At 39.1% G+C, this 19909-nt stretch overlaps 3 protein-coding genes across 5 annotated transcripts; 2 read left to right on the forward strand and 1 right to left on the reverse strand.

Annotated features, from left to right (window-relative positions):
* The first annotated feature begins 29 nt into the window (after window positions 1-29).
* Window positions 30-8659, forward strand: LOC109141517 (uncharacterized protein PB18E9.04c). The gene is made up of 12 exons (XM_019272128.2): window positions 30-191; window positions 281-348; window positions 1288-1376; window positions 1659-2784; window positions 3583-3837; window positions 4288-4542; window positions 4623-4746; window positions 5221-5360; window positions 5480-5734; window positions 6770-7036; window positions 7538-7635; window positions 7859-8659. Exons 2-12 carry the CDS (start codon window positions 300-302, stop codon window positions 7928-7930), a joined length of 2730 nt encoding a protein of 909 aa, XP_019127673.2. The 5' UTR covers window positions 30-191; window positions 281-299; the 3' UTR covers window positions 7931-8659.
* Window positions 8660-9052: 393 nt separating this feature from the next.
* Window positions 9053-12187, forward strand: LOC104923959 (CD209 antigen-like protein C). 2 transcript variants are annotated; one of them, XM_027287937.1, is made up of 6 exons: window positions 9053-9288; window positions 9602-9703; window positions 10271-10372; window positions 10458-10522; window positions 10858-10982; window positions 11738-12187. In XM_027287937.1, exons 1-6 carry the CDS (start codon window positions 9240-9242, stop codon window positions 11853-11855), a joined length of 561 nt encoding a protein of 186 aa, XP_027143738.1. In that variant the 5' UTR covers window positions 9053-9239; the 3' UTR covers window positions 11856-12187. The 2 variants fall into 2 exon arrangements, with proteins under 2 accessions (XP_027143738.1, XP_010735468.3); XM_010737166.3 differs by having other exon boundaries at window positions 9071-9288; window positions 10458-10618.
* A 68-nt stretch (window positions 12188-12255) lies between these two features.
* On the reverse strand, window positions 12256-17549 carry si:dkey-219e21.2 (E3 ubiquitin-protein ligase TRIM21). 2 transcript variants are annotated; one of them, XM_027287926.1, is made up of 15 exons: window positions 17519-17549; window positions 17162-17322; window positions 16987-17042; window positions 16826-16875; window positions 16604-16719; window positions 16448-16497; window positions 16079-16125; window positions 15742-15896; window positions 15543-15632; window positions 14763-14903; window positions 14518-14640; window positions 14242-14370; window positions 13443-13521; window positions 13213-13239; window positions 12256-13100 (listed from the first exon to the last, which is right to left on the reverse strand). In XM_027287926.1, exons 1-15 carry the CDS (start codon window positions 17544-17546, stop codon window positions 12568-12570), a joined length of 1785 nt encoding a protein of 594 aa, XP_027143727.1. In that variant the 5' UTR covers window positions 17547-17549; the 3' UTR covers window positions 12256-12567. The 2 variants fall into 2 exon arrangements, with proteins under 2 accessions (XP_027143727.1, XP_027143726.1); XM_027287925.1 differs by having other exon boundaries at window positions 15543-15635.
* Window positions 17550-19909: the final 2360 nt, after the last annotated feature.

A 19909-nucleotide genomic window follows, 5' to 3' on the forward strand; every position in this document is an offset into this window, starting at 1 on the left:
TTTTTTCATATTAGTACTTTGCATGTTTGGAACGCAGATGTAAAACCAGCAGGATTAAAACGTTATGAATGGAGCCTTGTGTTGCCAGTGAAATGTGCATTTGATTACCTGTTCATCTTCCTGTAGGGTGGCACTGGTGTTTTTGTACTGAGCGAACAGGTCATGGGATGCATCTGTAGCCTGGACGACTAGTAAGACAGATCATTAAACTTCTACTTAACAATTTTATTCTACAGTAGCTGTCCTCTGGTGACGTTTCATGAACCCTCTCTGAATCTAGGATCCTCAGGAGTCTCAACATGGGGAAATTATCTTCTAAAGTTGAGGTCTGCATTCTCATTTTTGCAGGTGAGTGTTGTCTCGGTGGCATTTTCATCTGTTACCTGTATGCAGCATTTTTAAATACAGAGTGAAGTTGAATCTGCTAATTGTTTTTGAATTGTGTAACCTGTAAAGTGTCACAGAATCATGACGCATTCATATTAAAAAAGTTTAGAGTGAACAGAAAAGCAACTAATCCTTAAAGACATTGGTGTTGGCAGTTTTACATAAGAGGTGACTTGATTAATCTATTAGCAAAATTGTTGAACACTTTTCCCTCACTCAAAATTTTAAAGTTAAGCATAAAGTCAGAACAGCATAAGTAAATACTTGCTATTCCTGCACAAGTGTACAGCTCATTTAATTTTAAACATTGTATAAATATGTATATTTATATATTTTAAATACTTTTTTCGTTTTTTATATTCCTGATATTTTTTACTTAATGTTTGTTTTATACTAAGACAAAATCCTTGAAAGTGAAAACCTACTTGGCAATAAATATGATTCTGATTAAGGTTTGCTCTTAATGCTTGATTTTATAAATAATGTTTACTTGCAATTGTTTCCAAAAGATGGCCAAAAATGACTGTTCACTAATGTTGATGAGAACTTATACTTAAGTATATTGTGTAACAACAGGCATTTGTTTAGTTGTTGATATTTTAGAGATAAGAAGAGGAAGTAAGTTATACAACTCGCCAGCTAACAACTTTCGATCATATGATTGACGATAATTTGATGATATGATGATGATTAAAACAAAATGAACCTGGAATTTTTTTTTATATTAATCAAGAAAATATGAAAGTACTTGTAAGCCACTGCCTACATCATGAATGTATCTGACTTTATTCATGAGTATGACAACAAAACTGTTCTCATTGGCCCGGATACTGATCTGATAAGTGCATCCCGACCTGTAACCCGTCTTCCCACTTCTCCTGTCTGTATGTTTGTCCTCAGCTCTGATATTGATGTGCAGCGCTTCAACCCGACGGTACTTCCCTCAGTCGAGAAAGCTCTCCTGGGAAGATGCTAGGAAACACTGCCAGGTACAACGTGAACCTCGTTTTTAGAAAAATGTGACTTAAACATGCAGCCGGACTGTGAAAATACTGAAAAGGTTATGCTATGTGAAAGAGTAATTTAAAAGGTAGTCGGTGTGTTGCCTATAGTAGCTGGTCAGAAAGCAGACCCCACTTCAAATTGCTGAACTATCCCTTTAATTATACAGTTGTTAAATTCAAAGTGGCATTGTGTTCAGAGTTGTTTAAGTTGTCACAAACCTCATAATGACCAGTGAGTTACACCATGACTGCTTCATGTCCTGTCAGCTCTGTTTCAAAGACCTGGTGACAGTGACGCCTGAAAACGTCCAAACTATTGCCGAGAACCTCACCTCTGACCACTGGATCGGCCTCCGCAAGAATTTCGACTATACTAGCAACTCAACCAGCAACTCCACCGACAACTCAACCAGCAACTCCACCGACAACTCAACCAGCTACACCGTCGACAACTCAACCAGCTACACCACTAGCAGCCCCATCAGCTACTCAACCAGCTATTGGACAAGCAGCTCCACCAATTACTCCACCAGCAACTCCACCAGCAACTCCACCAGCAACACCAGCTTGATCTGGTCCCGCTGGGCCGATGGGGATAGACTCATCTTCCAAAACTGGTACCCAGGTTGGCCAGTGTTTAGATCCCACTTCCCAAGAAGAGACTGCTGCAGCTGCTCCTGCACCTGCCCAGCAAGGCCAACCACGACACCCGCAACAACCACAACACCCGCAACAACCACAACACCCGCAACAACCACGACACCTGCAACAACCACGACACCCGCAACAACCGCCACAGAAATCACATTCTCATCCACAGATTTTAGAACCCCAGATTTCACAACTGATGACATGACAACCAGCCTCTTGGAATCCAGAAGGCAAATCGAGACCAATGATACCACGGATGCGAACAATGCAACTGGAAACACGACAGATGATTTCACAGATGCGTACAATGCAACTGGAAACGCGACAGATGCTTTTACAGATGCGTACAATGCAACTAGAAACACGACAGGTGATTTCACAGATGCGAACAATGCAACTGGAAACACGACAAACTCTACCAGCCTCTTGGAATCCAGAAGGCAAAACCAGACCAATGATACCACGGATGTTGAACACGGGACTACAGCTACGTCCTATACTACTGCTACGTCCTATACTACTGCTGCGACCCCCACTACGACTACTGCGACCCGCACTACGGCTGCTGCACCCACCACACCTACGCTGCCACTAGAAGCTGAATGTGTGCGATCACCTGTGCTGTTTTCGGACCCGGACCCCGATGAGAACTTCATCGAGGACTCCTGTGTGGCCATGCTCAGCTTTGGGCCTTGGGTGGAAAAGAACTGCTTCGAGCTTCTGCCTTTTATATGTTACGACGGTAAGACAGACGACATCAACTCTCACAATGTCACAAAAACATACTATGAATGACTTCTGTATGGCAGCTTTATAGTTGCACCCCAGTTTGATGTATATTGCTTTAAACTCCAAATACAGAAAGAATATATCCATTCACAGTGAGCTGCTTGGTACATACAGCATATTTCTTATTTGAATATTTTACAGCAGTTCCTCCGCACATATTAAAATCTTGTTTTGCATATATATAGACTTTCCTGCCTATATCTGTGCTTATAATCAAGTGGCTTTGGTGATGATACCAGCGGTGTTTTAGATTAATCTTGGTGTGTTTGTCTCTCTAAGATTTAAATGAATATACATGCGGCCTCGCACCTTCGCACGCTGAGCTTTTTTACCCCCATGCCACTCGTTTATTTATTGATTTTTTGATCCATATCCAAGATACAAGAAAAAAATAATCCATAGAGTTTATATGTTAGGTTTGTACTAGTTTGGCTTCTCTTAATAGTTCATCATTAAGGAACAAAATGTGCTAAAAGTGAGCAAATCTTTTGCTTTTGTTCTTTTTGTATATTCTCCTGTGTAGCTGAACCTCTAAAGCTGCACTAGTTAATGTTTTATGAAGCAGCAGTGTTATTTGCTTCCATATATTTACATATGTATATGACAGGGGGGGATTTATTGTGCATATTGCTTTGCATTTACAATAGCCAATAGTGTGTGTGCATTACATCCCCGTGTCAGCGTCTACCTTCCAGTGATCTCTGAATATCTCATGTTATTTATCAGTTAACGCTCCTCCTCTCATTTCCAGATGATATCGTTTATGAGACCAGCGTGAGCAATGTAACCAACCTGACCTCCGTGAGCGCCACGCTCACGTGGCAACCCGTGCCTGATGTCATTAATTACAGATTAGAGGTCAAAGGTGTCAAAGAAATGACGAGAAATCTAACTAATGTGACTGACGGACTTTTCAACCTGACACCGGGCACCCAGTACACAGTCCAGGTGTTTCCTATAAAGTGTGGGAGAGACCTCAATGCACAGGAGTTCTTCTTCACCACCAGTGAGTTTGCCTCAGTCTGTAACATCTGACCCCCTGATGGGGGCACTGTATACTGTTTAAAAAGTCAATTCTGCCGCAAGTACTGATGTAGGACTGATAAAAGCTAAAAGGATTGTGTAAATATAATGTCACACATTTATATATGATGTGCTTTTGCAAACACAGTGGAATTTACCACAGCATCAGTAACTTTGCAGTGAAATGGCAGTTAATGTGACAGGAAACAGAATATGTGGATGGCTTATTATTTTGACAGGGATTTAAATCCCTCAGCGATACAGAGCTCTAGAACCTTGTTGTTAAATCACATCGAGGACACACACCTCCGACTTTAAAAGTGTTGCTCACTGCTTCAAACTTCAGGTCAAGTTGCGATTTTACGGGAAAAGAAAGGAGAAGTACGTTGACATTAAAAACACTAACCCTGATTATATATCCTTTTTTCCCCAGTACCTAACAAAGTGGAGAATTTCACAGTCCTCAGTCAGAATGAAACCCGTACCCTCTACCTGAGTTGGGACAAACCATTTGGAAATTTTGACCTCTTTGAAATTCATTACTCCGGTAAGGAGATTAAAACAAACAAGACTCACGCAAAAGTCGTCAACTTGACACCTGGAGTCCTTTACACGTTCAACATCACCTCAGTGGCCGCGGGCCCTGACTCCACAAGGAGTGAAAAGTCTGCGATCACAGTATACACCAGTGAGTTGATATCATCTTTACACGAGGAAACCTGATCACGCGACATACTTCAAAATGTGTTTACCTACTGTCTGTTTCAGAGCCTGGGAAAGTGTCCAACCTCAAGGCGTCTGACAACAGCCAAGAGTGGCTGCTGCTTTCCTGGGACTCACCTGAAGGCGACGCCACGCATTACTGGGTGAAGGCTTTGGATGAAAATAATATGTATGTATTAGTAGATAGTATTTACTTATTCAAATTCAGTTATGTTTACTGTGATGTTTCTTTTTTTTTTTTTTGTTTAGCTGTGGTTTCAATTAATATTCATGGCGTCCAGAGGATGAATCCATTTGACTTTGCTGATTCATCCATGACTTGACATCCTGTAGCGAAACCACAAGGTTCACATTTGTGTTTTTTAATGAAATATTATTATAACAACTATCAGACGGCTTGACTTTAATGACTTAAACACAACAAAACTATTTCATCCCATTTCCTCGAACTGTCGCCAAGTCAAAGTATCCTTGGGCAAGATACCAAACCCTAAATTGCTCCTGATGGCCATCGGTGTGTGAACGTATCTGAATTTGATGTGATTAGCTCCCTTCTGATGAGTAGTTGGCACTTTGCTTTGCAGCTAATGCCATCAGGGTGAATGTGATGTGTACTGTCAGCAACTGTTTCTCTTCCTAACAGCTTGAGGTTTAATAAAACGGTGACAGGACGACAAGTTAACGTGACAAACCTGCCGATATCCCAAAATATAACCCTCAGTGTGATCGCACTGGCCAATGGCACCCTGAAGGGAGACAATGTGACCATTTACACCTACACAGGTAACTGTGGAATGATTGTTTTGATTGATACTTGTTTGTCTGAAGGGAAATCCACAATTCTCAGAATAAAAACCTGCTGTGTTCAATGTCACTAATCTGACCTTGTGACTCCTACACAGCTCCTGGACAAATTTCAGACCTGGTTTTGAAGAGTACACATGACACCGTCACTGCCGATTGGAACGCTCCCCATTTGGGTAAAAGTTCGAGTTTCAACATCGAGCTCAAAGTGGGCAGTGAAACGAAGAAATACAACGTACATGAACGTACGAAGACGTTTCACAACCTGAACACTGCGGCCAATTACACAGTGATCGTCTCCATCAGTAACGGACATGTCGACGGCTTGCCAGTTCAAGACTCCATTTTCACCCGTGAGTCACGAGTCCCCTGACGTATTTTGCTCATTTGTGTGTCGAGTTGTGCTCTTTTTTTTTTTAACTTACATAGTCCAACAGCAGTCAGCCCAGCTCGGCGTCTGTCTTTCAGCCTTTTATTTCACCAAGCTCTCACCAACGACTAAAAGTCAGTCCCAGATTTACTCTTGTCTGGTAGCTTCTTTCTCAGTCACTCTCTCATTTTTCTCTTCTTAGCTTCCTCCATCAGCGTTCTTTTCGGTCTCTTCACCTCTGTCATTATGTCCATAAAGGCTGCTGAGCACAGATATATTGACCGCTTTCCCAGCTCCTGTTCTGGCACAACACCTACTCCACTCCCCATCAGCATTACCCCGTGCCCCGGGACTGAAAACCTCGTCCCGGTGGTCCAAAAGACCTGTGGTACAAACGCCAACACTCCCCACTGGTGCTCTGAGCTCACAGCTCATTAACATTAACTAACAGCAGCTACAATGCAGCAGTTTACTTTACTTTTTCATCGGGGGAAACTCTGTAAACAATGGAGTTTAGGCAGAGCAGCCAGAGGAGAAAACATTTTCTCCATAAAATATGATCCAGTTTCACCCAAATCAGTGAAATAATTGACATAGTGCAATCAGGCATACAGGCCAGAGTAGGAATGAGACATCATTCACCTGATTACACGTCAGTGTATCATCAACATGATTTAAATTCTGTTACTTTATGGTAGAAAGTTCACAACATCTGCCTGTAACTAAAACTGTGGCTGCTGCTTCTTGTTCTGTTTCTGCTAAATTCGTGCCTATTTGTATATTGACTCTTTTAAGAAACAATGTCCAAACACACTAACTATGACGAATATATTGCATTTCATGTGACTTTCACAATAAAAAGCCATTGTGTGTTTTGACACTTGATGTAAAGCAGAAGCAAGAAATGTTCAGTTAGCTTTGGCAGTAAATTACCTGCTGCCTTATGGAAAAATACAAATATAATAATATAAATTATATAAACTGACTTATTTCCTCTCCCTTCCCTTGTTTCTTTCAGTGCCGTTGCCGCCTACTCATCCCAAAATCCCTTTCGCTGATAAAGAACACATTACGTTCAGTTGGACGGCCCCTGCCAACTCATTAAATGTCACGTATGTTGTTGAAATCAAGTCCGACTTCTATCACTACAATACGTCTGCTGTGGTGCATCACCACACTCAGTACAACTTCACTGGCTTGAAGTCAGGGACCAAGTACGATCTTGCAGTGAAAACAAAGGCGGGTGGAAATTACAGTGTCCCAGCAGATATTTCACATTGTACAGGTGAGACTCTCAGACCTAAAAGGTTATATTGCATGTTTTATCCTATTGGGACTAAACTGTTTATACTTTACTTTGCCATTACATTTTCTTAAAATATATATATTAAGATGTTGTTTAGCAGAACCACACAATGCTATTGTGCAATGACTATTATGACTGTGAGTAAGGTAGAAACCCTGTTAAACTCTCAGACAGTGTTGGTCTGGTTACAAACTAAACAGATTAGGTATGAAATCATCCTGAATAATCAATCTTAATATGTATTTATTATATTTTAGAGAACAGTAATGTCATCAATATTGTCGTTAATGGGGTAAAAATGTTAAATAAATGAAAGGAAGTTCCTACATGGTGCGTGTGGGTAACTTAGGAAACAAAACAAACAGTGTCTGACCAAACTGGACATCATTTATTTCCCCACATGTAAATTTTACAGCATGAATGAGTGTGTGCTTCCTTCTTCTCAGCTTCCTCTTCACATAGTCTCTGTTTGTTGCTCAGATCCGGACATAAGGGAAATCACTATGTCTATGATGTGCTCCTCGAAAGAACCTCTCCTTTGTGATAAAAACAACACAAGGGACAACGTATTTAAACAGGTACGTTAATCACCACACGGACAGAAGCAAACACAACGTCTGGCAGGTAAACTCAAGTATTAATGATAGTGTATATAATATTCTCCTAAAACTCCTGAAACAGACTAAAATAAATGGGACACGTGGAGTGAATCTTGAGAAGGAATGGCTCCGTTTTGTGTTTTATGAATAAAGTGGATTTAAAAATGTATTTTAATTTCTTTATTTTTATGTTTTCTTGCAGCTGCGTGAACATTTCAACCGTCTTTTGGGGCACTCTGTTTTCTGGGAACTCACGCAAGAAACTGTAAACTAAGAGACACAAGCAACATCCATCATGTTTTCTTTTTTATTTAGTTTGTAATGGTGGAGATATTTCGGACATTTGAAGGAATTTCTTTCTTTTGCAAATGTCTAACTGTTAAAAGCACTTTTTTTTTTTAAGATAACTTTTTTGGCCTTTTATGCCTTTATTGATAGGACAGCTGAAGATAGACAGGAAGCAGGGGGCAGAGAGAGGGGCCAGCTGCAGCGAGGACTATAGCCTCCACACACGGGGCGGCCACTTAACACACTACGCTACCGACCGCCCCTGTTAAATGCACTTTTACTGCTGCAAATTCGAGAGGTTTTTAAATCTTTAATATTCAAGATTCAAAACTTCATTGTCTGTTAACGCAGGCACTAAAGGAAATCTGTCAGTAATATATTAAGTCAATATAAGAAATTGTTTTTTAATGATCAGAGAGTGCAAAAACATACTTCTATAATTAACTTTATATTTTCTGCGCTTCCCTTTTGTTTGGATTGCTTTTTAATCTATTGTAAACTAAGATGAAAAATAAACATAGTCATGGTGTGAAAAACAGTGACTCTTCCTCCATGCACTTTATTTACGTGCAACATTATATCTGCAACCTGCACCCAATTCTATATCAAATGTATATTAACCATCTGTTAACATGATTTTTATGACTGATTTTCTGTAATAATCTGGATCATAACTCATATATACAGGCCAAAGATAATGTTGTTTGGATATAATCAACAGACATTACTACAGTTTGATGTACTCAGCATTATATACAAAAGTTTTTTTTAGATATTAAGTGTTTTCTATAACCTAAATACGTGGATGAATATATAAACTGTTGCCCATTCATCTTTTTATTCCTGTTTATACACATCACTGTGATATGTTTGAAAGAGATTGATCGTGTTTGCGTTTTTTGGAAATATATGGTGAAGTGAATGTATTTGTATATTGGTAAGGTTACATAAATAAGTGTGTGAGAACAAAACAACAGGAAGAAACTGAGATGGTGTGTCAACATGATCGTGAATAGCCCAAAAACCACAGCAGAAAGATTAGATTGAGGTTGAGAGTAAGATGGTGCTGTTATACAGAACGTGGCTGCTTATGTCAGCTGTTGGCACACCCTGTCCTGCTTCCTCAATTAAACTTTATTTTTGAGCTCCCCTGTTAAAGAGAGCGGCTGTAATATGAGGAAGGGGGCAGAATTCAGTTAGAAGCGTGAAAACGAGAAGGTGGTGTTGAGTACGAGTGAGCGAACATGTCAAAGAAGACTTGGAAGTAAGAGGCCAGTGAGCATCAGACAGCTTGCATGGATTCGAGAAACCAGGAGGAGGATGTTCAGAGGGAAACACCTGCAGGTTAGTTACAAAGACCACACAGTGTGACTGTCTTATACGACCCTAAATATGTCGCCTGTTGTTACAGTTACAGGCTGAACAATAACAAGCAAAGTTTCACTGTTTCGTTTGCAAAGTTTCCTCTTTTTTTTTCCCTCAGAAAGTGTCACAGTTTTATCTTAATGAGGTCAAAAGATTCGTAATCACCCTGTCATCAAAGATAGAAAGATTAAAAAGTGAATATTTCTCCACAGAAGGTTGTAATAATCCTGAAAGTTTCCATTTTAAAAAATGTCCATTTCTGTTTATTTTTTTATTTTTTTCACCATCACAGATGCAAAACGCTGTCAGACATGTCAGCTTACAGCTTGTGTGGCTGTTGCTACGACAGCCGCAGCCCTGACCATGGCAGTTCTCTTGTGTTTAGCATTATGTGGTGGGTATACATATAAAATAACAAATATAAGATCATGTGTTTTATATATAAGTTAGTCATGTAGGTTTATATAATGTTTTACTGTATCCTGTACTAACTGAAACTGTGAATAATCTGTCATTTTTAGGTTAAAGTCACATTAGCTGCTTCAGTTTTATGGTCCTGGTATCGTGCATGCTGGCTCAGTGTCATAATTGTTTCAGTAACAGGCTGACAAGCTGTAGAAAAGAAGTCTAATTAAATTGTTAGTCTGGATTTGATCGTTCTTCTTTGCACATCCCGAAATAGCTTTGCACCACTTTGATTTAAGTAACAGCACAACTGAAAACACCTCTGAGGGTCTAATCTATTAAAATATATCATATTTAATAAGTTGATCATATGTGTTGCACGTAAAATCAAAGTAATTATTAACGATAGCAGTATTTAGTGTAGTGAAAAGTATGAAGTTGCATTGATTGGATGTAATTATCAATAAAGTACAGCTCAAAATGTTGTTTTCTTCTTACCAACCAGCTTCATACTCGTTTGTAATAATGAATTTGTCATCTGTCATGTGGACATCAGCTCCACAAGCCGAACAGACGTCCAAAACTTCAGGAAAGGAGCTGCAGCAGTGCCAAAAAGAGCATCATGAAGTGAAGCTGATGCTCCACGCCGTCACTCAAGGTGATCGATGTCAAACTGACATCTCAAACATCTCTGTATGCACTCTCACATTCTATACCCAGTGTTCCTCTCATGCTGTGTGCAGACTCCAGGTGCAGAGTGTGTCCGGCCGGCTGGCTTTGGTGGAAGAGTCACTGTTACTTCTTTTCGGTGGGACTGCAGGACAACTGTCGGTGGAATGAGAGCGCCGAGTTCTGCCGGCGGCACAACAGCAGCCTGGCTGTCATCAAAGACTCTGCAGAGATGGTGAGATGATCGGGACAAGATTACACAAGCAAGAAGCACTTTTGGTTTTTCATATAAATATATATATACACTCACACACTGACATCTGAATGAAAAACAGGAAGCAGCATGCAAAAGTAAAGTAAAATAAGGAACCGAGAAAGCAAAAACAAGGTTTCATAGTAACCAGACAGAAAACATCAGGCAGCATTTTCGTCTATAAATACATACAAGTCCTTTAAATGTTGCTTCCTTCTCAGGAATTTATCCAAGGTGTGATGAGGACATTCCCTCAGTTTCCCTTCCTGTGGGTGGGACTGACAGACGCCGAGCAAGAGGGTCAGTGGCTGTGGTGGGACGGGACAGACGTCCAGCACTACACGCTGTAAGTCCAGACAGACAGGACAAGGGTTTTTCAAAAATAATAATAATAGAAATATTGAGTGAAAAGATGAAAATAGGAGAATATTCTGTAGATCAGCATTTATGGAAAGATCTCACACACGCCGTCTGATAATAAAGAGGTTTGCTCACAAATGTAACTATTTATGGATCTTTGCTACATTCTTCACAGCAAAAAAAAAACAAAACCAGTTGATTTAATTCAGCAAGTGATCAATGAATACAATTTAAAAATATATATATTATTAACATGACATTTGTTTGTGAATGCAAAACTGAATCAGCAGTTGATAAATAAACAGAAAGTGTTACAGCAGCATCCAAATCGACAAACAATTAAACAAAAAACAGTAAAATAATATAAGAAAAACGGAAATAAACAATAATTCTAATAACTTATAAATCTGTAAAAAAGAAATATACTTAAAACATAACAGTATATAAACTCCTTTCAACCTAATATGTATCATATAGTAATATACTCCACATTAGAAGATTGTTTTTGACCCATATTTACATATTTTCTTTAAAATGAACAAACGACAAACAAACCTCATCATATTTGCGTTTATATTTCTGCTTTTATTACAATATAGTACAAATATAAATACATATTCATAATACACATTGACATATACGTACATACAGCTGCGTTAGACAATTACACACTCCAAATATGTTCAAACGGATCCGTTTTATATGGATTAATACTCATATTACATATTTTGTGTGTTGAAGGGTGATGGTGGAGTGGGACGCTGATCACAGGGACTGTGCAGACCTGAGAGAAAATGGGAGTTTCTTTGCTGCCGACTGTGATGATTATGGACCCTGGGTTTGTAAGAGGGAGTCCTGACAGGCAGCACTCACATCTATAAACCTTTATATTTATTCTTTATGTATAACGTGCTGGCACTCCTGCTCCAGCTACACTTCATCAGGCATCTGTTTTCTTGAAGGACTGAGTCGGCTCTGCAAAAGGCACATGTGTCTTTCCAAAAAACTTTATTAAAAAGCTTTACTTTTGTAACATCAACATTAATATGAATTATGTGCATGTCTGAAATTGCATTGTGAAGTGCATGCGTGTTTGTAGATGCAGAATGTGTTCACAATCTCACTGTCTACACATAAATGTGAATTTCAACACATACAGACCATTTTAAATAAATATTATTTTTACATTTACTTCAAGTTGAGTTGTCAAACTTTGTTTCTCAAGATCTGATAAAGATTTCCACTTTTATCGTTGCAGAAATTTACATTTTTCTTAGAGTGCTATGTTCTGATACATCTTTCAACTTTGTCTATAATAATGTCATCAGCACTTTGATGTGTTTTTTGTTCAGAGTCAGTTTTTAACCGACACTAAGAGATTTAAAATCTAGTTTAAAAACTGACAGATGCATTTAAAGTAACATTAAGGAAAGGAAATTCATCTGAAATCTTAAATATTTTCCAATTAATTTAAAATCTAACAGATGACAAACATACACATTTTGTTTTCTGTATCTTGCAGTTTTTGTTAAGGTTTTTTTTTAAGTGTCCAGTAAGAGCAGTCACCTCTCTCAAAAGGAGACTTTCTTTGGTGAGGTGATAGTCATGCGTGTGCGACCATCCAGAGGGACGAACAGAGGGTACAGCTTCTGCCTTCTGAAGGATCCAACAAAGGTGTAGATGTGGGACTTTGTTTCTGCGTTGTAGAAGGAGATCTGGCCCTCTTCGTGGTCTAAGTAGATCCCCATACGTCGAGGCACGAGGCTAATGGGAAGCTCTGTCTCCTGATTGGTGCAGGCGTAGAACTTGTGTATGCTGCGCCACAGGGTCCAGTAGCCCTGCCTTGGCGTCATTGGGAACCGACCATGACGTTTGGAGTCACCGGTGGTCACCCCCACGCGCCAGTAGCCATTGTTGGCTATGTCTACCTCCCAGTAGTGGCGGCCGCTGCTGTAGCCCTCCCATCCTAGGACACATGTCCAAGTGTCGAATCGCTGGGGGCTGTCAGGCAGGGGGGACTCTTTATGGGCCTCCTGGACCTGACGATGGTCATCTGACAGGTTCAGCCAGCGGTGTTGGGTATTTGGGTCGAGAAGCACATCAGCTGAAAGAAAAAAAGGAGTGTTGTTACAAATCATTTTATTTGTGTGAGTGTGATTGTTTTCTCTGTCTGACATGAGACGAAGATAATATAATAAAGGAGAGGTCGATCTTACCTTCTGCGCTGCAAATCCAACTCCAGACTGAAAATAGAGACGCAAATATTACGTTACATGTTGTACATGATCTAAACCAGTGATCGCCAGGAGGTGGAACAAGGCGTTGCAAGATAAATCCAAAATCTGAGATGATTAGCAATTCTACTACTCAAAATAGTTTTAGAGTTCAACTGCATCTTATCTTTTTCTGAGCAAATTTATTGAAACATATATATATTTATATATACCTGAACTGGGGATGTATCTGGGAATTCCTGCTTTCCACATCTTTTGCTTTTCCAGTAGCCATAACTGTGGAATCATTGTCTGAAACAGAATAAAGTTCTCATGACCACACAGCTTTTAATCATGAGCAATCAAAAAGACTGTGTGATCCTTCCAGGAAACATTTCTTTCCCCAATGAGAGCAACTGGTGACACCATGGGGCAATAATTTCAAGACTCATTGCCATTTTTGGAAAGTCGGTTAACAGTCAAGGGTCATAACCATGCGTAAGTAGAGCAAAGAAAGGTTTATTGTAGGTTTAAGTAGCGTTATAAGTAATAAGGTACTTGTGCTTTAACTCCAGCTGAAATAAAGTAAAATGCACCAACCACAAAATATTCCTTCACATTTGAATCAAGAACTTTGCTATATGCACCACACCATCATCTGCAAACGTGACAATAGTTTATCTGCAGTCTTCACTATCAGTTATTGAGGACATTGATTGTCGCGGTTTATTGGTGCTTCGCACGTATTCAAAGAGCAGGGTTCACTCAAATCACATGTTGCGTAATGTGGTTGTATAACTGGCCATGTCTGCACTGCGTGGCCTAAGCCAATCCTTTTTTTTTTATAGTTTAAATGATGGTTTATTTGGTGCTATCAAAGCAATTCAGAAAGTTATCTTTAAAATCAAATAAGTTCCAATGGTTTCTATTTCAGTTTGACCATCCGATGAACCCATTCTTTTACACACTTTAATGGTTTCTTGGTCATTTCTAATTCCTACAACTCAACAAACAAACTGGACAGTTTCTCACCATGCTGTCTTCTTTGAGCAGAGACCAGGTGATGAACTCCAGCAGAGGCAAAAGGTTGCCCAGACGTTTTTTCTTCAGGCCCAGCAGACGCAACACTTTAGCCAGCTCGTCACTCTGCACGCCGCAACTCTGCAAACACACAAATGCTTGTTCAGCTGCAAGATTTGGCACAAAAAAAACAAAATGCATACTGGCATTGGAAGTAACAGAGATGAACAGACAAATGGCTCTTCTTAACTGAGCTGCACTTTCTGTTTTAGATTTATGAATCCTCACCTCAGTCGCCATCTGAAGCTCCTTCGCCCACTCCATGATCCTCATTTGTGCCTCTTCGTTGGCATCCTTATATTTTCTATTATCTTGTTCTTGACTCTCGGTCCAGGGGGTCTCCTTCAGGCGCTAAGGACACAAAATCAGGTTGATATTTTTGTTATATCAGCACCTGTAGCACCTTTGATCTGTGATCAACAGTCACCGTATAGATTCTTTAAGCATCCCAACGCTCAATCACACATGCTGACCTTGTCGACGTCCCGGAGTTCATTAGCCCACTCCAGGATCAGTTTCCTGCTCTCCTCAAGACTGCGCTCAGTACGCCGGTCTGTAGTCTCGGGTTCTCTCTTACTGTTGCCCTCCTTTGGATCATCATCACCACCACCCTGCTAAAACACACCACCACATACTCATCAGACATGTGTACTCCCATAGCAACTGGATATAAAGCATCAGGAAAATTGGACACTGAGTTTTTGTTTACCTGATATTCCATCAACTACAGGTAATATACAGGTCATATAAGTGCAGAAGAGGTGATAGTTTACAGGTGTCAGAAGGGCCAGGTTAAAGACACAGACGTCATTAATCCCTGATACAGCACGTCTTACAGTAGGCGTTGACACCCACCCAACATGTGTCAGCTCAGTCATATAACTGGGCTGTAAACACGTGTCCTATCAGCCTCCACCCACCCAGTTAACCTCGTCGTCACTCTGCATGAACAAGCAAAATAATTGTTTCCCATAGCAACGCTTATCAGACATTTTTACTGGGATTTTTTTGTGTTTTTTTCCCCTGAGTTGGCAAACAACCGCCTCCGCGTTACAGGAAATTAGATTAAAAATGGGGCAAGCAAACCTTTGACATCAGCAACATTCATTGTGTTGTCCTTTATGATTAATCTGCAAGACATTCAAGGAAACACTCTTTTCTTCCACTATTTCTTCTTTGCCCTCTGAACTGAAAGACTCTTAATGAGTAATTACACACACGCAGCATGATTGATTCATAGTTTTTTTACCTACCTTGCAGACCTGGTCCACCTGCTCCTTCCAGTTGTTGATGAACTGCACACACTCCTGCAGGCTGCGTAGATCCTTCAGGCTGTTCTGATGCTGCTGCAGAAAAAACCCACAGGTCAGGTTTTTATTTCTGTTTTAGATATTCACAAAATGACCCAAAACCTCAAACAGAATACTGAATTATCAAAGATGTTTCATGTACCTGTGATTGTTTGTTGGTGCTGCTGGTGTTGGCCTTTCTACTGGGGACCGAGCTGGAAGTATCTAAGTCCTCTGCAGGCCTGTCCCAGCGTATGGGCCCGACAGAGCTGCTCTGGGTGGTGCTGCTGTCCTCCATCTTTAACAGTATGCTCACCTCTGCAGCAGCGACAAATTAAAGATTAAACACCCAGCAGAAAGTACAAAATAATATAGTATTTTATGCTTCCAGAGCCTTTCAGAGTGGCTTGAAGGGTGTCAGTATCCTCTGATTAAATGTAAGCTACACATTATCCAAACAAAGTTATGAACATATAGCATTGACAACACGGCAATCTTACTTTTAAGAGGCTTCATGATACTCTTCTTTAAGGCGGATTTCTCACTGCTGTGGAGCAGAGAATAAGAAAGACATTAAATGTTTGGTGGAAGGAGTAAAAATAACAATACAGCGATATAAAAAATACTTAATTACAGGTAAAAATCCTGCAGTGAAACTAAGTAAAGGTGTCAGTAACATTATCAAAATGTATTTTAGATATCAAAAGTAAAAATACCCTGGTTTAACCTACATAATTTAAGTATACGTGAATTTCTATTCTAAAAAAGTGTAAAAACATGTTAAAATAATCAAATATGTTTGCACAGACCTGTAATATAGACACATATATAGTATGTATTATATATAATGTAGATGTATTATGTTGTACCTGCAGTCTGAGGGAGCGGCGTTCAGCGTTCCTTTCTCATTGTCTCCGATCTTTGGACAAACAAGAAATTCATACAGGTTTTAAAAATGACCCAAACCTCAAAGGAGTCAGTGATGAACACTGAAATATGAACAAAATCAAGGATGCTTCATGTACCTGTGATTGTTCGTTGAGGCTGTTGGTGACCGAGCTCGGGTAGTCCTCCTCGGGTTGTCTCCAGCTTCTGTCCTCGATGGTGCTGCTGTCCTCCATGTTCGGCTGTAAAGTCACCTCTGCAGCGGGGACAAATTCAATTCGTCTTTTTAATCTCAGTTCACACAGCTGCTTTCTGACAGAGATATGGGTGTCAGGATCAGTAACATGGCATGACAACCTTACTTTTCTTAGGCTTCAGGATACTCTTCTTCTCTTTGGTGGAGTCCTTGCCACTGTGGAGCAGAGAACACATAAAAAACATGAAATGTTATATCACACAGACCTGTAACATAGATGTATACACTATATTATATATAACCTATGTTGAGTTCATTATGTCGTACCTGCAGCCTGAAGGAGCGGCGGTCAACATTGTTGTTCCTTTCTTATTCTCTCCGATCTTTGGACAAACAGGATTGAAAGCAGGTTTTTAAAAATGGCCCTAATCTCGAGGTAAAACAAAACAGAATCCAGTGATAAACACTGAAATATGAACAAAATCAAGGATGCTTCATGTACCTGTGATTGTTTGTTGACCGAGCTTGGTGAATCCTCCTCAGGCTGTCTCCAGCTTACGTCCTCAGGCGTCCTCAGGCAGTCCTCCTCAGGCTGTCTCCAGCTTACATCCTTGTGAGTCTGGGTGTTGCTACTTTCCTCCGCCTTCGGCTCTGAACTCACCTCTGCAGCAATGGACGAATTCAAAGTTTAAACAATGTCCTTTTTAACCTCAGTTAACATGAGTTCACACAGCTGATTTCTGACAGTGTCAGGATCAGTATACTCTGATTAAATGTAAGCTACACATTATCCTTCCACACTGAGTAAAAGTTATGAACATATAGCAGAAACGCAGCATTGACAACATGGCAACCTTACTTTTCTTAAGCTTCAGGATACTCTTCATCTCGATTATGGTGGCGTCCTCACTGCTGTGGAGCAGACACATGAAAAACATTAAATACTTGGTAGAAGAGTAAAAGTAGCAATACGGTGGTATAAAATTACTCTCTAGGTTAAAGTAATATTATGAATATATAATCTTGGTGCTTATAATTAAGAGAAATAAACTCTACTACTGCTTCTATTAGTAATTATATTAGTGGATTATTCCTTGAAGCTAATTTGAACTCATGTATTGACTGTTGGTTAGTTTAACCGTCATGTTTTATGTATATCAAGAAATAACAATCAAATAATAATCGTAACAATAATAATTTGATTTATATAACACCTTTAAATAGCAAAGCTTTATGGTAAAATATTTGATATAAAACAAATAGCATCAGTTGAAAAACACTACTACTACTACTAATAATAATTATTATTATTATAATAATAATAGGTGTTAAATATTCACCATAATAACCATACATTAATACCTACAGCGCAAGTAATTATTCTAAAAAACCTCATAATTATAATAAAATAATAAAATAATTCATTATGCCGTACCTGTAGTCTGAGGGAGAGGTGGTGCAGCTCCACTGGTGGGGAAGACTGGACAGAAGCTGCTCACTGATCAGCGTTTTTGTTCCTGTCTCTCTGATCTTTGGACTTTTTTTATGACCTCTGTGATAACAAGGAAAACTTTCTGCAGAGCTGCCTGGCACTAAATCATTCTCGACTTCCTGAAAGCAGCTGGCACGTCTACCATGAGAGCAAGAGGGCATCATTTTTTATTAAAAATTAATAGCAGCGATAAACTCTGAGTGACGCACGTCCACTGATTTTTCTGTGTGATTTCACATATCAGTATTAACATGCTTGCTAACAGTTTATGTACGTTTATATATAGTGTACATAAGCAAATATGGTGGCTGAGAGAGAGATAACAGGCAGAGTGAGGGTCTTTAAAATAGATTCACTTACAATAGACTGTGTAACTTAATTCTTGAAGCACTTAAAACTGCATTCAAAGGTTCAAAGTACAATAAAAATTGAACTGTTGGTCTAAACTTGATCAATAAACAACATTTGTCATGTATTTATGGAAAGTTTAAAGCTAAAAACCACAGTATTTTTTCATTGACTCACATAATAATGAGATGGTTATTGTTATTTTTTACTGGAATCAGTTTTATCTCATCTAAACTGCTATAAAACATAGATCTGGAGTTTGTCCAATCCAAACGTTAGTTGCAGGGACTTTCTCACTGATATTGTTCAGAGGTAAAATAAAAGCATAAAGGTGTAATCAGAATCTTTTATAACGTGTATCAAAACTGGTTGTAATAATAGAATAGATAATAGAGATGAACCAGGCTCACAAAGGTCAAATGAAATAAAGTAGAAACCCCCTTTAATACACTCGTACACTGAGAGTAGCACGCAACAGAATGAAACTCATTTATTTCCCGGTTTGTTGCAGGAAGAAACGTCAAAGATTACATCATGGTGTTGTCCCACAGGTGTCGTCATCACCCTGCACTCATTAGACTAATAGGTCATGAATACATCAAAAGACGGAAGAGATGGAAAAGACATTAAAGCGGCAGCAGCAGTAACGTGAATGTTTAAGCCTGTTAAGAGGACGCATGTGCAGCTGTAAAGCAACAAGGCAGTTATATAGTGTAGTCATAAAAAGGTATTGAGCCAAGAAAAAAAAAAGGGCACATATGAATAAATAGAGGACAAAATAAACTAAAACTGAATAGAATAAAAGCATTCAGTGCAGTTATAGAGTTTGATTTAAAATAAATAAATGAAGAAAGAGTTGTCAAAGACTACTAAAAAAATATTAACCTGAAATTCAGTCCAGGTTCAATATTAGGTTGAACCTGGAACCAATTTGATCTAATATCATCATGAGGTTATCGTCATCTTAGAGGTTGAAGGATCCATGAGCAAGAGTGTAGACCCCGAATTACTTCAGATATTTGTGTAAAAAGGAAAAAAGGAAGTTTATTGAAAACAAAACCAAAGTCATATTATTTAACTCGAGTGTAACCAACGAACCACTGTTCTTCAGCCTGGATTGTGTGTTTCTTTTATTTGTTTTCCTGTTCTAACTTTTCATAAAATGTTTATTATTTTTAAAAAGAATTATCTTAGTTTACTATGTAGTCTCAAATTTAGAATTTTTAGGATGTGATGAGGCATGAATTCAAAAACCAGATTATAGACACATAGATAAACTCAACAGGTTACAAGGAAATGATTTGAGTAATGCAATAAAAACATTACATAATAAATATAAACTGATGTAAAATGTCCCTCCAGACTGTTCAGTGTGCAACTGGAGTTACTGTCAGTGGTCGAAGAAGTGTT

Source organism: Larimichthys crocea, chromosome XIV (assembly GCF_000972845.2).
Source record: "Larimichthys crocea isolate SSNF chromosome XIV, L_crocea_2.0, whole genome shotgun sequence".
Lineage (NCBI taxonomy): Eukaryota > Metazoa > Chordata > Actinopteri > Sciaenidae > Larimichthys > Larimichthys crocea.